Genomic DNA, 17,790 nt, shown 5'->3' with positions numbered 1-17,790 from the left:
CACGCTCAGCAACTGCATATGGAGATCCCCAAAGCAGGCAAATCAAGTAGGGATTTGTGTCCAAATAAGCTTTTATTGAACAAATAGAAAGGCTTATCCAAACATTTCGGCTCCCACTGGAGCCTTTCTCAATGGAGGCTGTGCAGATTAGGCGTTAATAGTTTTATTTAGGTGGCGGCAATGTTGGGCGTGTCAGATTAGGGGTTAATAACATTATGTAGGTGGTGGCGATGTCAGGGACAGCAGATTAGGGGTGTTTTGACTTAGGGTTTATGTTAGGGTGTTAGGTTTAAACAGTAAAAACATTTTCCACATACACATCAATGGGGATGCGTTACAGAGCTTTTCATTCCGTGATCGCAGGTGTTAGACTTTTTTCTGACCCGCTTTCTCCATTGATGTCTATGGGGAAAGCATGCACGAACACGTCAAAACAGCGCTTGTTTTTACTGCGGTTTGGAGCTTAAAAGCATCATACCGCACGCACAAGCCAGGTTTTTAAAAACTTGTAATGGGTGCGCTATATGGGGTTAAACTTTTGTTGCGTTCGTTAATTTCCCTATAGTGCACATAACTCGTAATCTAGCTGATAGTTATTACACATGAATATTGCATAAATATGCTTTTACGTGTTTTCATCTGCTTAATGGCAAAGGGCTCCAATGCATTTATATATATATATATATATATATATATATATATATATATATGTCATCATGTGTATACATAAGTATTTATGTGTATATATGTGTACATATTTCTCCAACATTGGTGTGTCCGGTCCACGGCGTCATCCTTACTTGTGGGATATTCTCTTCCCCAACAGGAAATGGCAAAGAGTCCCAGCAAAGCTGGTCACATGATCCCTCCTAGGCTCCGCCCACCCCAGTCATTCTCTTTGCCGTTGCACAGGCAACATCTCCACGGAGATGGTTAAGAGTTTTTTGGTGTTTAAATGTAGTTTTATTCTTCTATCAAGTGTTTGTTATTTTAAAATAGTGCTGGTATGTACTATTTACTCTGAAACAGAAAAGGATGAAGATTTCTGTTTGTAAGAGGAAGATGATTTTAGCAGACAGTAACTAAAATCGATTGCTGTTTCCACACAGGACTGTTGAGATGAAGTAACTTCAGTTGGGGGAAACAGTTAGCAGTCTTTTCTGCTTAAGGTATGACTAGCCATATTTCTAACAAGACCATGTAATGCTGGAAGGCTGTCATTTCCCCTCATGGGGACCGGTAAGCCATTTTCTTAGTTAAACATAAAAGAATAAAGGGCTTCAAAAAGGGCTTAAAAACTGGTAGACATTTTTCTGGGCTAAAACAATTGCTTTACTAGGCATATTATGCAGATTCTAACTAATTATTGGTATTATAATCTTGGGGAACGTTTAGAAAAACGGCAGGCACTGTGTTGGACACCTTTTTCAGATGGGGGCCTTTCTAGTTATAGACAGAGCCTCATTCTGGGACTGTATAGGGGTTAAATGTAAAAACGGCTCCGGTTCCGTTAATTTAAGGGTTAAAGCTCTGAAATTTGATATGCAATACTTTTAATGCTTTAAGACACTGGGGTGAAATTTTGGTGAATTTTTAACAATTCCTTCATACTTTTTCACATATTCAGTAATAAAGTGTTTTCAGTTTGAAATTTAAAGTGACAGTAACGGTTTTATTTTAAAACGTTTTTTGTGCTTTGTTGACAAGTTTAAGCCTGTTTAACATGTCTGTACCATCAGATAAGCTATGTTCTATATGTATGAAAGCCAATGTGTCTCCCCATTTAAATTTATGTGATAATTGTGCCATAGTGTCCAAACAAAGTAAGGACAGTAATGCAACAGATAATGATATTGCCCAAGATGATTCCTCAAATGAGGGGAGTAAACATGATACTACATCATCCCCTACTGTGTCTACACCAGTTATGCCCACACAGGAGGCCCCTAGTACATCTAGTGCGCCAATACTTATTACCATGCAACAATTAACGGCTGTAATGGATAACTCCATAGCAAATCTTTTATCCAAAATGCCTACTTATCAGAGAAAGCGCGATTGCTCTGTTTTAAACACTGAAGAGCAAGAGGACGCTGATGATAACTGTTCTGACATACCCTCACACCAATCTCAAGGGGCCATGAGGGAGGTTTTGTCTGATGGAGAAATTTCAGATTCAGGAAAAATTTCTCATCAAGCTGAACCTGATGTTGTGACATTTAATTTTAAATTAGAACATCTCCGCGCACTGCTTAAGGAGGTGTTATCTACTCTGGATGATTGTGACAATTTGGTCATTCCAGAGAAATTATGTAAGATGGACAAGTTCCTAGAGGTTCCGGTGCCCCCCGACGCTTTTCCTATACCCAAGCGGGTGGCGGACATAGTAAATAAAGAGTGGGAAAGGCCCGGCATACCTTTTGTCCCCCCCCCCTATATTTAAGAAATTATTTCCTATAGTCGACCCCAGAAAGGACTTATGGCAGACAGTCCCCAAGGTCGAGGGGGCGGTTTCTACTCTAAACAAACGCACTACTATTCCTATCGAAGATAGTTGTGCTTTCAAAGATCCTATGGATAAGAAATTAGAGGGTTTGCTTAAAAAGATTTTTGTACAGCAAGGTTACCTTCTACAACCAATTTCATGCATTGTTCCTGTCACTACGGCAGCGTGTTTCTGGTTCGAGGAACTAGAAAAATCGCTCAGTAAAGAATCTTCGTATGAGGAGGTTATGGACAGAGTTCAAGCACTTAAATTGGCTAACTTTTTTGTTTTAGATGCCGCTTTGCAATTAGCTAGATTAGCGGCGAAAAATTCAGGGTTTGCTGTCGTGGCGCGCAGAGTGCTTTAGCTAAAGTCTTGGTCAGCGGATGTGTCTTCCAAGACAAAATTGCTTAACATTCCTTTCAAAGGTAAAACATTATTTGGACCTGATTTGAAAGAGATTATTTCAGACATCACTGGGGGAAAGGGCCACGCCCTCCCACAGGATAGGTCTTTTAAGGCTAATAATAAGCCTAATTTTCGTCCCTTTCGCAGAAACGGACCAGTCTCTAATTCTGTATCCTCTAAGCAAGAGGGTAATACTTCACAACCCAAACCAGCCTGGAAACCAATGCAAGGCTGGAACAAGGGTAAGCAGGCCAAGAAGCTTACCACTGCTACCAAAACAGCATGAAGGGATAGCCCCCGATCTGGGACCGGATCTAGTGGGGGGCAGACTTTCTCTCTTTGCTCAGGCTTGGGCAAGAGATGTTCAGGATCCTTGGGCGCTAGAAATAGTTTCTCAAGGTTATCTCCTGGAATTCAAGGAACTACCCCCAAGGGGAAGGTTCCACAGGTCTCAATTATCTTCAAACCAAATAAAGAGACAGGCATTCTTACATTGTGTAGAAGACCTGTTAAAGATGGGAGTGATACATCCAGTTCCAATAAGAGAACAAGGAATGGGATTTTATTCCAATCTGTTCATAGTTCCCAAAAAAGAGGGAACATTCAGACCAATTTTGGATCTAAAGATCCTAAACAAATTTCTCAGGGTACCATCGTTCAAAATGGAAACTATTCGAACGATCCTACCTACTATCCAGGAAAATCAATTTATGGCTACCGTGGATTTAAAGGATGCGTACCTACATATTCCTATCCACAAGGAACATCATCAGTTCCTAAGGTTCGCTTTTCTGGACAAGCATTACCAGTTTGTGGCACTTCCATTTGGATTAGCCACTGCTCCAAGGATTTTCACAAAGGTACTAGGGTCCCTTCTAGCGGTTCTAAGACCAAGGGGCATTGCAGTAGTACCTTACTTGGACGACATCCTGATTCAAGCGTGGTCCCTGTCAAAAGCAAAGGCTCATACGGACATCGTCCTAGCCTTTCTCAGATCTCACGGATGGAAGGTGAACAAAGAAAAAAGTTCTCTGTCCCCGTCAACAAGAGTTCCCTTCTTGGGAACAATAATAGATTCCTTAGAAATGAGGATTTTTCTGACAGAGGTCAGAAAATCAAAACTTCTAAGCTCTTGTCAAGTACTTCATTCTGTTCCTCGTCCTTCCATAGCGCAGTGCATGGAAGTAATAGGATTGATGGTTGCAACAATGGACATAGTTCCTTTTGCACGAATTCATCTAAGACCATTACAACTGTGCATGCTCAGACAATGGAATGGGGATTATACAGACTTGTCTCCGACGATTCAAGTAGATCAAAAGACCAGAGATTCACTCCGTTGGTGGCTGACCCTGGACAATCTGTCACAGGGAATGAGCTTCCGCAGACCAGAGTGGGTCATTGTCACGACCAACGCCAGCCTAGTGGGCTGGGGCGCGGTCTGGGAATCCCTGAAAGCTCAGGGTCTATGGTCTCGGGAAGAGTCTCTTCTCCCGATAAACATTCTGGAACTGAGAGCGATATTCAATGCTCTCAGAGCTTGGCCTCAACTAGCAAAGGCCAAATTCATAAGGTTTCAGTCAGACAACATGACGACCGTTGCATATATCAATCATCAGGGGGGAACAAGGACTTCCCTGGCGATGAAAGAAGTGACCAAGATAATTCAATGGGCGGAGGATCACTCCTGCCACTTGTCTGCGATCCACATCCCAGGAGTGGAAAATTGGGAAGCGGATTTTCTGAGTCGTCAGACATTCCATCCGGGGGAGTGGGAACTCCATCCGGAAATCTTTGCCCAAATAACTCAATTATGGGGCATTCCAGACATGGATCTGATGGCGTCTCGTCAGAACTTCAAGGTTCCTTGCTACGGGTCCAGATCCAGGGATCCCAAGGCGACCCTAGTAGATGCACTAGTAGCACCTTGGACCTTCAACCTAGCTTATGTATTCCCATCGTTTCCTCTCATCCCCAGGCTGGTAGCCAGGATCAATCAGGAGAGGGCCTCGGTGATCTTGATAGCTCCTGCGTGGCCACGCAGGACTTGGTATGCAGACCTGGTGAATATGTCATCTGCTCCACCATGGAAGCTACCTTTGAGACAGGACCTTCTTGTTCAGGGTCCATTCGAACATCCGAATCTGGTTTCCCTCCAACTGACGGCTTGGAGATTGAACGCTTGATTTTATCAAAGCGTGGGTTTTCAGATTCTGTAATAGATACTATGATTCAGGCTAGAAAGCCTGTAACTAGAAAAATTTACCATAAAAATATATCTGTTGGTGTGAATCTAAAGGATTCCCATGGAACAAGATAAAAATTCCTAAGATTCTATCCTTTCTACAAGAAGGTTTGGAGAAAGGATTATCTGCAAGTTCTCTGAAGGGACAGATCTCTGCTTTATCTGTTTTACTTCACAAAAGACTGGCAGCTGTGCCAGATGTTCAAACATTTGTTCAGGCTCTGGTTAGGATCAAGCCTGTTTACAGACCTTTGACTCCTCCCTGGAGTCTAAATCTAGTTCTTTCAGTTCTTCAAGGGGTTCCGTTTGAACCCTTACATTCTGTAGATATTAAGTTATTATCTTGGAAAGTTTTGTTTTTGGTTGCAATTTCTTCTGCTAGAAGAGTCTCAGAGTTATCTGCTCTGCAGTGTTCTCCGCCCTATCTGGTGTTCCATGCAGATAAGGTGGTTTTGCGTACTAAGCCTGGTTTTGTTCCGAAAGTTGTTTCCAACAAAAATATTAACCAGGAGATAGTTGTACCTTCTTTGTGTCCGAATCCAGTTTCAAAGAAGGAACGTTTGTTACACAATTTGGACGTAGTCCGTGCTCTAAAATTCTATTTAGAGGCTACTAAAGATTTCAGACAAACATCTTCCTTGTTTGTTGTTTATTCTGGTAAAAGGAGAGGTCAAAAAGCGACTTCTACCTCTCTTTCCTTTTGGCTTAAAAGCATTATCCGATTGGCTTATGAGACTGCCGGACGGCAGCCTCCTGAAAGAATCACAGCTCACTCCACTAGGGCTGTGGCTTCCACATGGGCCTTCAAGAACGAGGCTTCTGTTGACCAGATATGTAAGGCAGCGACTTGGTCTTCACTGCACACTTTTGCCAAATTTTACAAATTTGATACTTTTGCTTCTTCGGAGGCTATTTTTGGGAGAAAGGTTTTGCAAGCCGTGGTGCCTTCCATTTAGGTGACCTGATTTGCTCCCTCCCTTCATCCGTGTCCTAAAGCTTTGGTATTGGTTCCCACAAGTAAGGATGACGCCGTGGACCGGACACACCAATGTTGGAGAAAACAGAATTTATGCTTACCTGATAAATTACTTTCTCCAACGGTGTGTCCGGTCCACGGCCTGCCCTGGTTTTTTAATCAGGTCTGATGAATTATTTTCTCTAACTACAGTCACCACGGTATCATATGGTTTCTCCTATATATATTTCCTCGTGTCCGTCGGTCGAATGACTGGGGTGGGCGGAGCCTAGGAGGGATCATGTGACCAGCTTTGCTGGGACTCTTTGCCATTTCCTGTTGGGGAAGAGAATATCCCACAAGTAAGGATGACGCCGTTGGAGAAAGTAATTTATCAGGTAAGCATAAATTCTGTTTTCTGTAAATACATATATACACATATATAAATACATAAATACAGCTGTACATATATATATATATATATATATATATATATATATGTATACAGTATATATATATATATATATATATATATATATATATAAACATCTATAGACATGTATGTGTATATACAGTATGTCTATGTTAAAGACTTTTGCATGCCTTTTTTTTCTATAACTTTTTTTATAATTTTTATTAGGAGGTGTTATTATGAGTGTAACTGTACTTTGTAATGTATTTTTTCCGTGTTTTGTGCAACTTTTTCGTTTTGCAAAAACAGTTAACCAGAGCTCTGAAGTTGCGGTAATCATTCTAGCATAAATCGTAATTGCACTCAAGCGAACGCATTTACTTTCAACTCATAATATAAGCGATAAGCCCTACGAGCGCAAACACTCACAATAAACCCCTTATTGCTAAGGCACAAACAATTGCACTTCACTCTTAATCTGTCCCTTAGCACATGTTTTAAATAAATATAGACTAGCATTTGCATTCTAGAGCATAAAAAACAAATCAAATATGCAGGTAGAGAAGACTGTGACTTACTGGAGGGGGAAATTTGTAATTTTTAAATAATAATTTTATATATTTTTTTAAATATTGATAAAAAAAACTCTGGATGTCAGAATAATTTGGGATTTGTGAATTTTGGATTTGGGGATTTGCACCTGTATTTTACTTGTCATTTGAGTCATAAAGCAATTTGTCAGTTTCTGAGTCATAAAGCAATCATTTTGACATTTAAAATATCTGTCTCTCACCAGAAAGACTGTGACACAAATGAGTACAGCAAAAAAACGACAGAAGCTATATACAGTATGTAACTAAAGCTTTAAAATGCCTTTTTTCTAATGCTAAAGCTTCAGAAACGTTATGTCCTCTTCATAACAAACACCTTAGAGGTATTTCAGCATATTAACTGCCTACAGAACATCATTAACAATTGTCGTTTTGTTTGCAGTGATACAAAACATATCTGTAAACATCATGATACTTATAGAACTGGACAAGTCTGCTGCATCAGTTCTTAATTCATGTGTTTCTGCTACCAAAGTAATTACATTTTTGGAATGCTGCAGCATTAATTACTGTGTTCTCAGCCATTACCATTAAACGCAGATGATCAAATCCAAAGGCGCAGTTGATATTTGATTGCTCCGCCTGGCACGGTAAAAGACACATTCTTGGACTATCACAGTAATGTGCTTTCATTAAACCCTGCTCTTTAGAGAGCACCTTTTCAATTCCAAACCCAGCTATCTCCAGTCAGAAGTAAATGGATTTTTTGGCTGTGGCTTGCTGGGAGAATAATTGAATAGATTTCATATCAATCAGTTACAGAAGGAGATTTAGGCAGTTAGCAGCTATAAATCACTTGTCCACGGAAGACTGTGGTGCGCTACCACCATAGGAAGCCACAAAATAAAAGCAATGCACCATTATTCGATTATTCAGAAAAATTAAACAACATTAAACATAGTTTGAAGCATTTGGTCCCCTCTGAAATGCTGCTTTGTAAATATGAACAAAATGATCATGTTCCTATAATAAATAATTGTTTATCTTTATATATCGATAATCTATATTAAAACAAAAATAATTTAGAGAGATATTTTAGGTAGATAGATAGATAGATAGATAGATAGACAGACAGACAGACATAAAGATAGATAGCATTTCAAATGGGGTCGATCACAACCCTTTAGAAAAACTTATCAAAATGTTTTATCTACGAAAATACCTGTAGATATTAATGAAGATTTAATGTTGACAATCATTGTCTAAAGGATTGGGGTTAACCACTATATGAATTAACCACTATATGAAAAAAAATATATATGTCAGCAAGGCAGGACTCAAGTATTAGTTTTCTTTATACATCAGTATTATTTTAATTATAAGGATCGGTCCTTACATTTTTCAGGAAACAAGGAATAACTAGTCATTGCAATCTGGGAGCCTTGTTATTTACATAAATATTTAATAAAGTGCCAATATTTAGAGGCACAACTTTCTGGGCATTGCAAAGCACTGTTAAAATGACAAACACTGTAGTCACAGCTGGATAGGATATAATGAACATCATTGAACATCTAAGGTATGTCCATTAAAGAGCAAAGTCATTTGTAAGGAACTATTAACAATTATTATAATGAAATGGGACAACTGATACATCTTTACACCAATGTAGAAATATGAATATAGCAAAATCTCTGATATACACATCTTTATAGTTAAGGTAAATACAAGTGGCCTACGTGCAATAAAGGAACAGTGAATGAAAAATTAAACTTTAATTATTCATACAGAGGCCCAATTAATAAAACCCTTTTCAAATTGAAGGGAACTGTAGTGAACAGATCTCTGTCAAGTCATATATCCCAAATAGCTGTCCAATACAGAATTTCATCAACAACAAAAAAAGCCAGATGTAATAGCATCAATTTGGGCACGATAACAGGCAAAAACATTTATAATTTAGAAACCAATGTGGATGCAAACAATCCCGCAAGGTCCTTTTGAAGTTTTAAGGGAACTTGAGTACATCCTATGGCCCCTAAAATGTTTGGAACTCCAGCTATATGAAAAAAAGATTAAATCAACTGCTTGTCATTCACCAAGTGTCTCTGGAAGATATACATTACTCTTAAAAATACCATGGAATGATATAGCAAAAATGGCGGCGCTGTGTCACCTCCAGGGGATGAAGCTGCTTTGAGTACCTCAATTGCTTTCACCTCGCAATAATTAGAGTATGACCGCATGTGAAAGGAGCAGATTGGCTGCTCGCAAACAGATGATTGTGATATGTAAAAATAGAATATTTTTTAAGTTTGTTTTAAGTTTAACACAGCACTCTTAAATCGAACATTTAGAAGAAGAATGTACTCAATTTGCAAAACTATTGAATGAGATTGACATTGCTTAAAACATATAACTGAGATGGTTTAGCAAGTGCAAGATACGCTTATAATGAGAATTTAAATGTTACATTTTTAGATTGGAAGCCTGCTTTGTTAAAGGGACACTGAACCCAAATGTTCTAATTTACTCCTATTATCAATTTTTCTTCGTTCTCTTGCTATCATTATTTGAAAATGAAGGCATCTAAGCTTTTGTTTGGTTTCAGTACTCTGGACAGCACTTTTTATTGGTGGATGAATGTATCCACCAATCAGCAAGGACAACCCAGGTTGTTCACCAAAAATGGGCCGGCATCTAAACTTACATTCTTGCATTTCAAATAAAGATACCAAGAGAATGAAGACAATTTGATAATAGGAGTAAATTCGAAATTTGCTTAAAATTTCATGCTCAATCTGAATCACAAAATAAAAATTTTGGATACAGTGTCCCTTTAAGGAGTGTTGATATTAAAATGTAAAAAAATTTGTAGATATGACATATGTAATTATATTTTGCTTTAATACCTTTAGACACTCTCTTACAGACAAGCATAGGTATTGACATAGCCCTGATGTATTCTACACACCTGAGGATGGGTGTGGCATGGAGAAGGTGGGCAGGGCTAAAGGGTATAAATATTCTGAAGTAAACTGCTAGACTATTACACTTTGTTCTGACATTGCTTTTAACTTATGGTCTTGATAAAGGCTATTTTTAGCCGAAACGCGTTTAGCTGTACTTTTAATAAATCTTTGAAGCTGCGTCTGATGTTCGCCTGTTTGATATTTGCAATACATGTTGATTTTAAACTGCAATCTCGTGAGTATACTCTAATTATTGCGCCTACAAACTGTTTGAAACCTGCTACACTATTGTGAACCTTTTATCTTGGAGGTGAAAGCAATTGAGGTACTCTGAAGACGAGAGCAGCTTCATTCCCTGGAGGTGACATTTTTGCTATATCATTCCTCTATATATGTTCTAGGAGAACCAGGGCTCGCAGCGAGCACCTAAAGGGAAGTGCCTACATATTTCATACTTTACCTTTGTACTTATAGTTCTTAAAAATACCATGCAGTGTGTCCAGTACAGTATTTAAATGCCTTGAGAAAGTCGGCTTACTCATTCCTACAACAACACTGGACACAGATTGAAAATTGGCCATGAAGTGTAACACAGACAGTTGTTTTAATATACCAGGGATGGCTCATGCTTAAATGGTCACTGGTTCCAAACTGTCTTGGATTTCATTAAACAGGGACAATATTGATTGATGTGTCAGATAAAATCTCTGCACTATTTCTCTGTCTCCTGACCACATCTAGGCAGAAACACCCTAGGGACACATCTGCATCTTCTCTTTTGGCCAGATTCTTCCCTTTGCTGTAGGGCACGATGGTGTCTTCTGCATCTTTTAAGTAAAAGGGTAAAAGCCAGAGTAAAGGCCAACACTTCCATGGCTCTTCCACAAGCAAGAGAAAAATAAATATGTGAATATTAGTTCCATGTGTCTTTAAAGGGACACTGAACCCAAAAAAATTTCTTTCATGATTCAGATAGAGCATGCAATTTTAAGCAACTTTCTAATTTACTCCTATTATCAATGTTTCTTCGTTCTCTTGCTATCTTTATTTGAAAAATAAGGCATATAAGCTTTTTTGGTTCTGAACTTTTGACAGCATTTTTTTATTGGTGGATGCATTTATCCACCAAGCAATCAGCAAGAACAACCCAGGTTGTTCACCAAAAATCTAGACTGACATTCTTGCATTTCAAATAAAGATACCAAGAGAATTAAGAAAATGTGATAATATGAGTAAATTAGAAAGTTGCTTAAAATGTCATGCTCTATCTGAATAACGAAAGAAAAAAATTGGGTTCAGTGTCTCTTTAAATAGATCTCCTGTGTTGTCTCAAAGACTGGTATCCAGTCATCCTCTATTGTTTCCTATGCTGTTCAGAACAACAGAAGTCCTGATTCAACAACTGACATACAGGCATATTACTAAACATTGATGTAAGTTCAGGCTAGGCTATATAGGGCCAGAAAAAGGCTTAAATCAAACACACTCGTACTTACATCAATGTTGCCATTACATTTCATAGGGTTTATATTTTAATAAATTAGAAGTCAAAATTTGATACGCAAACTGGATTTTGGTTAAAGCTTTCATAAATTGGGGCAGGGGCATGCAGTTTTGAACAACTTTCCATTTTACTTCTATTATCTAATTTGATTTGTACACTTCGTATCCTTTGTTGAAGAGAATACCTAGGTAAGCTCAGGACTTCAACAAAGGATGCCAAGAGAGTACATTTGAAAGTCGTTTAAAATGTTATGCTCTATCTGCATCATGAAAGAAAAAATGTGGGTTTCATGTACTTTTAATCTTGGTGTGGTTAGCTGTCCAATTGGATACCAAACAGAGGCAGTCCTTACTGAATTTAAATATAAAATATAATAGCAGGGATAAATTAAACTGCAATGTTATTATTGTGATTACAGCTTGACAACCAAAACATTTGTTGGATAAATTAACACTATCTGCTGTGGTCAAAGGCCTTTTTTTATATAGTAGGAACAATTCATCAAACACCCCCAAAGATGCTGCAAAATAATATTATCGACATGCAAAGGCAGACTGACCTATCAGACATTGCCTAAAAATAGTGTGCTAGCATTTCTCCTTTTTTCTTATAAACTGTGGATATTGAGCTGTACTTGTCACACTCAAGAATGAGTTTCATAGTAAGACTACGTTTATAACCTGCCAAAGTCTAAAGCCATGACTCATTCAAAGATGGATACATTCTGGACAGTTCTTTTAAAATTGAAGTGTTTTCCCCATTATCATTTTGTTGGGAAAAGTGGCATCAACTGAATAGTCGATTGCCTGCAGAACAGTAACAATTGTAAAGAAGTCAATTTTCTTTAAGTGCTCTTAAAGACACATATCTATTTATTTGTACTTATCAATGACTATGATTAACTATAATAGCAGCGCAGGTGAAAAACAGGGGTCTGTTGTAAAATCTGTGTTTAATTTCACATTTTTAAGGACCATAAACACTACTGTTTTACTACTTGACAACAATTGAGTCCACTTTTGGCAGAAACAAAGCAGAGAATGCTCCCTTGCACATAGTCCCAGGTAAACCGTCTGTATACAGCAAAGCGTTGTCAATATGGGAGTAGTGTGAACTCAGTCGATACGCGATATGGTAGAGCGGAAGTTAAACATAATAATAGCAATCAAAGCTTACGCCTCAGGATGTGACTCGTCCGGTCTCAGGGAGCAGGGACATCGAGGCAAACGCTGTGTGGCTGGCACCTAAACTCCTGTGAGAGTATCCAATCCTCCAGGTGTACACAGATCCGTCTCCCTCCTTAGACGTCACATGGGTGTATGCCGTCTTCTTACTTCCTATTGGACAGGGGCAATCCAGTCCGGGCATGACACAGGGCTTGGGGGAAAAAAAGGAAGGATATATTCTGAATATTTTTAACCGTTTTTGAAATAAAGACTACTTTTTAAAGAAGCCGGTGCTCCGCTCCTCATTCATTTCTACACTTTTGGCAGAGGCATGTTTTTTAAGATGTGAAATGTAAGTTTTAAGGTGATCAATAGAATCAGATTAACAATATTCTGCAAACAATCTTTATTTTTTATTTGAGTGATAGATTTAGAAAGGGCTAAAGTTACAAATCTATGAAATTAAATACATTATTTGTTTTCATATGCTGTTATTGGACAATAGATAGTCTTGCAACTCATTTTACATGTTTACTAAAGATCCACCATCTTGTTGAAAAATATTTAATGGGACATTCAAGTAAAAAATAATAAAATAAAAACATACATATATACATAAGTATATATACACTGTAAGTACATACATATATAAATACATACATAAGTAGATATATACTGTAAGTACATACATATATAAATACATACATAAGTAGATATATACTGTAAATACATATATATAAATACATACATAAGTAGATATATACTGTAAGTACATATATATATAAATACATACATAAGTAGATATATACTGTGAGTACATATATATATATAAATACATACATAAGTATATATACACTGTAAGTACATACATATATAAATACATACATAGGTATATATACACTGTAAGTACATACACATATAAATACATACATAAGTATATATATATATATATATATATATATATATATATATACCGGTGTATATATATATATATATATATATATATATATATATATATATACACTGTAAGTACATACATATATAAATACATACATAAGTATATATACACTGTAAGTACATACATATATAAATATATATATATATATATACTGTAAGTACATACATATATAAATACATACATAAGTATATATACACTGTAAGTACATACATATATAAATACATACATAAGTATATATACACTGTAAGTACATACATATATAAATACATACATAAGTATATATACACTGTAAGTACATACATATATAAATACATACATAAATACAATACATTTCTCTTTATTGCTAGATCGGATTATTTGTTTCTACACACCTTCTTTTTTTGCTAAAATGTTTTGTGAAGTAAAACCAAAAAAAAAAGAAAAGAAAAATGTTTGGTCCTGTGGTGGTCCATGCACATTTTAACCAATTAACTGGTCTTCTTGATCCTTTTTTTATTTAAATAGACATGATTAAAACAAAGCCTGTTTGTTTGTTTTTTACTTCACTTTTAGATTCCTAATTAACATTGCATTTCTGCAATGTGAAAAGCATATCCTTATATTGATTCTCTTTGCCCAAGAGGTTACAATATAAAATTGAAAGTTTTTTAAAGAACTTGCTTGATTTTTGATGCCTACTTTACACTTTAGACATTAAACACAATTTGTTTTCTTTTATGATTCTGAGAGAACAAGTTTCCAATTTTCTTCTATTACCTTCATTCTCTTAGTATCCTTTGTTGAAGGAAGCTAGCTGAGCACATCAGGTAAGCCATAGATGAGAGGCACAAATGTGTAACCACTAATCAGCTGCTATCTCTTCAACAAAAGATACCAAGAAAGCAAAACAAATTTGATAATAGAAGTGAATTGGAAAATTGTTTTTAATCGTGAATGTTTAATTTTGACTTTACTATCCCTTTATGATAAGATACTGGACTAGGTTAATAAAAAACTCAATAGTTTTAACAATTCATATGGTATTTTTAGTATTATTCTTTGGAGCACATTCCCTAAAAAAATGGAGAATTGATGAGGTTTAATAAATCAGTTACATACAAATACAAGAGGGCTTTAAAGTCAGGGGTCCAGAAATACCAGATACCATGTCTATTTAGCTTAAAAATTGTAACTAGTATGTTTTTCTCATAGTTAGACTTTATCAGATGAGTTGCAGATGTCTGGTCCTTCCTCCATGCTTTCAGAGCTGCATAAAAGAGTCAGAGCCCCAGCCAATCAGAGAGTTTACACACATAAATAAGCTAATGAATGGTGACAGGCAGCTAATAGGCATGACATTGTTAGGTAGCTAGCCTTAAGTAGATGCATACTGACTGCTTGGTCCTGCTGGGTATTTTGACCTCCTTGAATCTGCAGGTACAGTGAGGAGTAAGTGGTCTTAATTTCCCAATCACATGGCAATATATATCTGTCTGTCTGTCTGTCTTTACTCTTTCTTATCAATCTGTCTGTCTATATTCTGACAGATTGATATGATTAGTAAAATGTATCATGCCATGCTTTAAGTAAAGCTAGCCTATTCTGAGACATTTTCTATTGCTGGTGAAAGGATATCAGCATTTTTATATGAAACGAAAATCTATGCAGAGTATTGCAAATATATTCTATGAAAAGCATTTAAACTGAAACATAAACTACTCCAACAGGTAATACTCACAGGATTTCAGTTTTAAATCAGCCTTTTATTAAAACCATCACAAGGGTATCTTCATATGCAGCTTCAGATTTTATTAAAATATAGCTCAACGCGTTTCGGCAAAGCAAGCCTTTCTCAAGAGCATAAAATCAATATGTCAAAGCAAGTTGCTGTTTGTGCGCCTACCATTTTACTTGAAACGTGCTACACCATTGTGAGCTTTTTATTTTGGAGGTGAAAGAAGGCAGGTTTCACGGAGGAAAAGAGCAGCTCGCATCCCCTGAGATGACACAGTGCTGCCACATTTGATAAACTACCCCAAAACTTGAATAAATTATTATGAAATGTAAATGCAATATAGGAAGGGAGAGGAAACTTGTCATAGGTCACATTCTCCTCACAATGTTTTCATATTTATTACTACAAAACCTTTTTCTCCAGACCCTATGTTGTCCCAAAGTAAGACCTTGCAAAATTAAGTAATATTAATCATATGGAAGAGAGAATATATCAATTTTAGTGAAGAAAATATAAACCATAGAGAATGTTTTTAGAATTTTACTTCAGCAAACTATTTTTTTTACTCAAATGTATAGAATTGCAATGTCATGAAATGGGAATATTAGCATTGAGTAATACAAATTAATATATCATTTTTTTTCTAGATACTCTGAAGAGGAGATTCGTCAGAAAGTGGGAACCTTTCGTCAGATGCTCATGGAGAAAGAAGGAGTATTGACCAGAGAGGATCAACATGGGCGTCAGATGTAAGTAAATTTTCTTTAAGAACTTATTTAAACAAAATAATTTACCCATTGAGCAGGTATGTTTTTAAAAATAAGTAGCATTTAACCTAAACAAGAGATTCCATAGATCTCAGTATATTGCATTGAATATATGAAGAATATTTTATGATGTTGCCTATTGAAAGTGCTCGATTAGTTTGAATTTAAAAAAAAAAAATCACATACACAAAGCTGTTCAGTAGTAAACAAATATATAGCTGGTTTGAACTGGCATGTATGTGTCTGTAGGTTTGGGGCCCATGTAAGAAGATGCCTTGAGGCAACACATGGACCTATCACCATTTAGCTAAATGCTGTAAATAACAATTCATGATTACTTTTTAACCTGACTGTGTGCTGGCTATTTTGTGTTTTGCTCAATGGATTTAATTGCAGCTTTCTGTGAGTAGTGCCTGATGTGCACCCGGAGCTGTGAATTTTGCTGGTGGCATGGAAAGTGTTCCAATCTGGTTTGAGAGTGCATCCACCTCCGTGCTTATATTATAAATGTATATATATATATATATATATATATATATATATATATATATACAGTACTGTGCAAAAGTCTTAGGCCACCATTAGATTTGTTGTTTTATCAACGTTTTAATGACCATCCATATTTATTATTTTTGGTCTCTTTATTTAGATACAAACAGAAAATACAGGAAATATGTACACAAAATATAAACAAAAACACAATTTTCAGAACAAAATGGCTTCTTTAGGCAAAAGTCAGTATTTAGTGTGACCCTCATTGGCACTAAGCACATCTTGATTTTCTGATATATTATACCAGGCTTCTTTCACCACTTCCCAGTGTTCTTCTTTAGATTTAGGTTGTCTTTTATTTCTTTCTCTGTCCAGGTGATCCAATAATCCATCTACAATATTCAGGTCTGGGCACTGTGGAGGCCAGTCCATGACAGTCAGTTTTTTTATCAGCTGTTTTTCTCTCCAAATATAATTTCACTGCATTAGCAGTGTGCTTGGGATCGTTATCATGCTGAAAAATAAAACCATTCCCTATCAGGCGCTTTCCAGAAGGAATGGCATGATGAATTAAAACCTGTCTGTACTTTTCAGCATTTATGATCCCATCAATTTGGACAATATCGCCAACACCACTTGCAGAAATGCAGTCCCAAACTATGACAGACCCTCCACCATGTTTTAATGAAGGCCACAAGCACTCATTCTTACATCTCTCTTCAACTCATCTTCTCACATATTGTTGACTATTGGACCCAAAATTTTCAAACTTGGATTTGTCACCTCATAATACCCATTTCCACTGATCTTCATTCCAATCTTTGTGAGCTTTAGCATATCTTAGCCTTTGCACCCTGTTCCCCTTCTGAAAAAGTGGTTTCTTAGCTGCTACCCTTCCACAAAGACCATTCCTGATCAAGCTTCTTCGGACTGTAGAAGGGTCAATTTAGCATACCGATGAAGCTGCTAGATTCTGAGCCAGGGCCTTGCTTGACTTCTTCTGGTCTCTCAAAGAAGAAGGAGAGGTCACACTAAATACTTGCCACTTTAGCCTATTGAAGCATTTTTTGTTTTTTATTACTGCATGCAAATATCTTTTTCTGGTTGTATTCTAATAAAGAGACAGAGAAATAATGATATATGGCCATTTTACCATTGTTA

General features: G+C 36.7%; 1 protein-coding gene across 1 annotated transcript in view; it reads left to right on the top strand.

Annotated features, from left to right (window-relative positions):
- Positions 1-17,790, top strand: part of SRRM3 (serine/arginine repetitive matrix 3) — a 352,152-nt gene that overhangs the window by 110,258 nt on the left and 224,104 nt on the right. Inside the window, 1 exon segment of the mRNA XM_053707414.1 lies at positions 16,018-16,119. Coding sequence (XP_053563389.1) covers positions 16,018-16,119 — 102 coding nt within the window.

The sequence above is a fragment of the Bombina bombina genome, chromosome 3 (assembly GCF_027579735.1).
Source record: "Bombina bombina isolate aBomBom1 chromosome 3, aBomBom1.pri, whole genome shotgun sequence".
In the NCBI taxonomy this organism is placed as follows: domain Eukaryota; kingdom Metazoa; phylum Chordata; class Amphibia; order Anura; family Bombinatoridae; genus Bombina; species Bombina bombina.
This window is presented reverse-complemented; position numbering and strand designations above follow the sequence as displayed.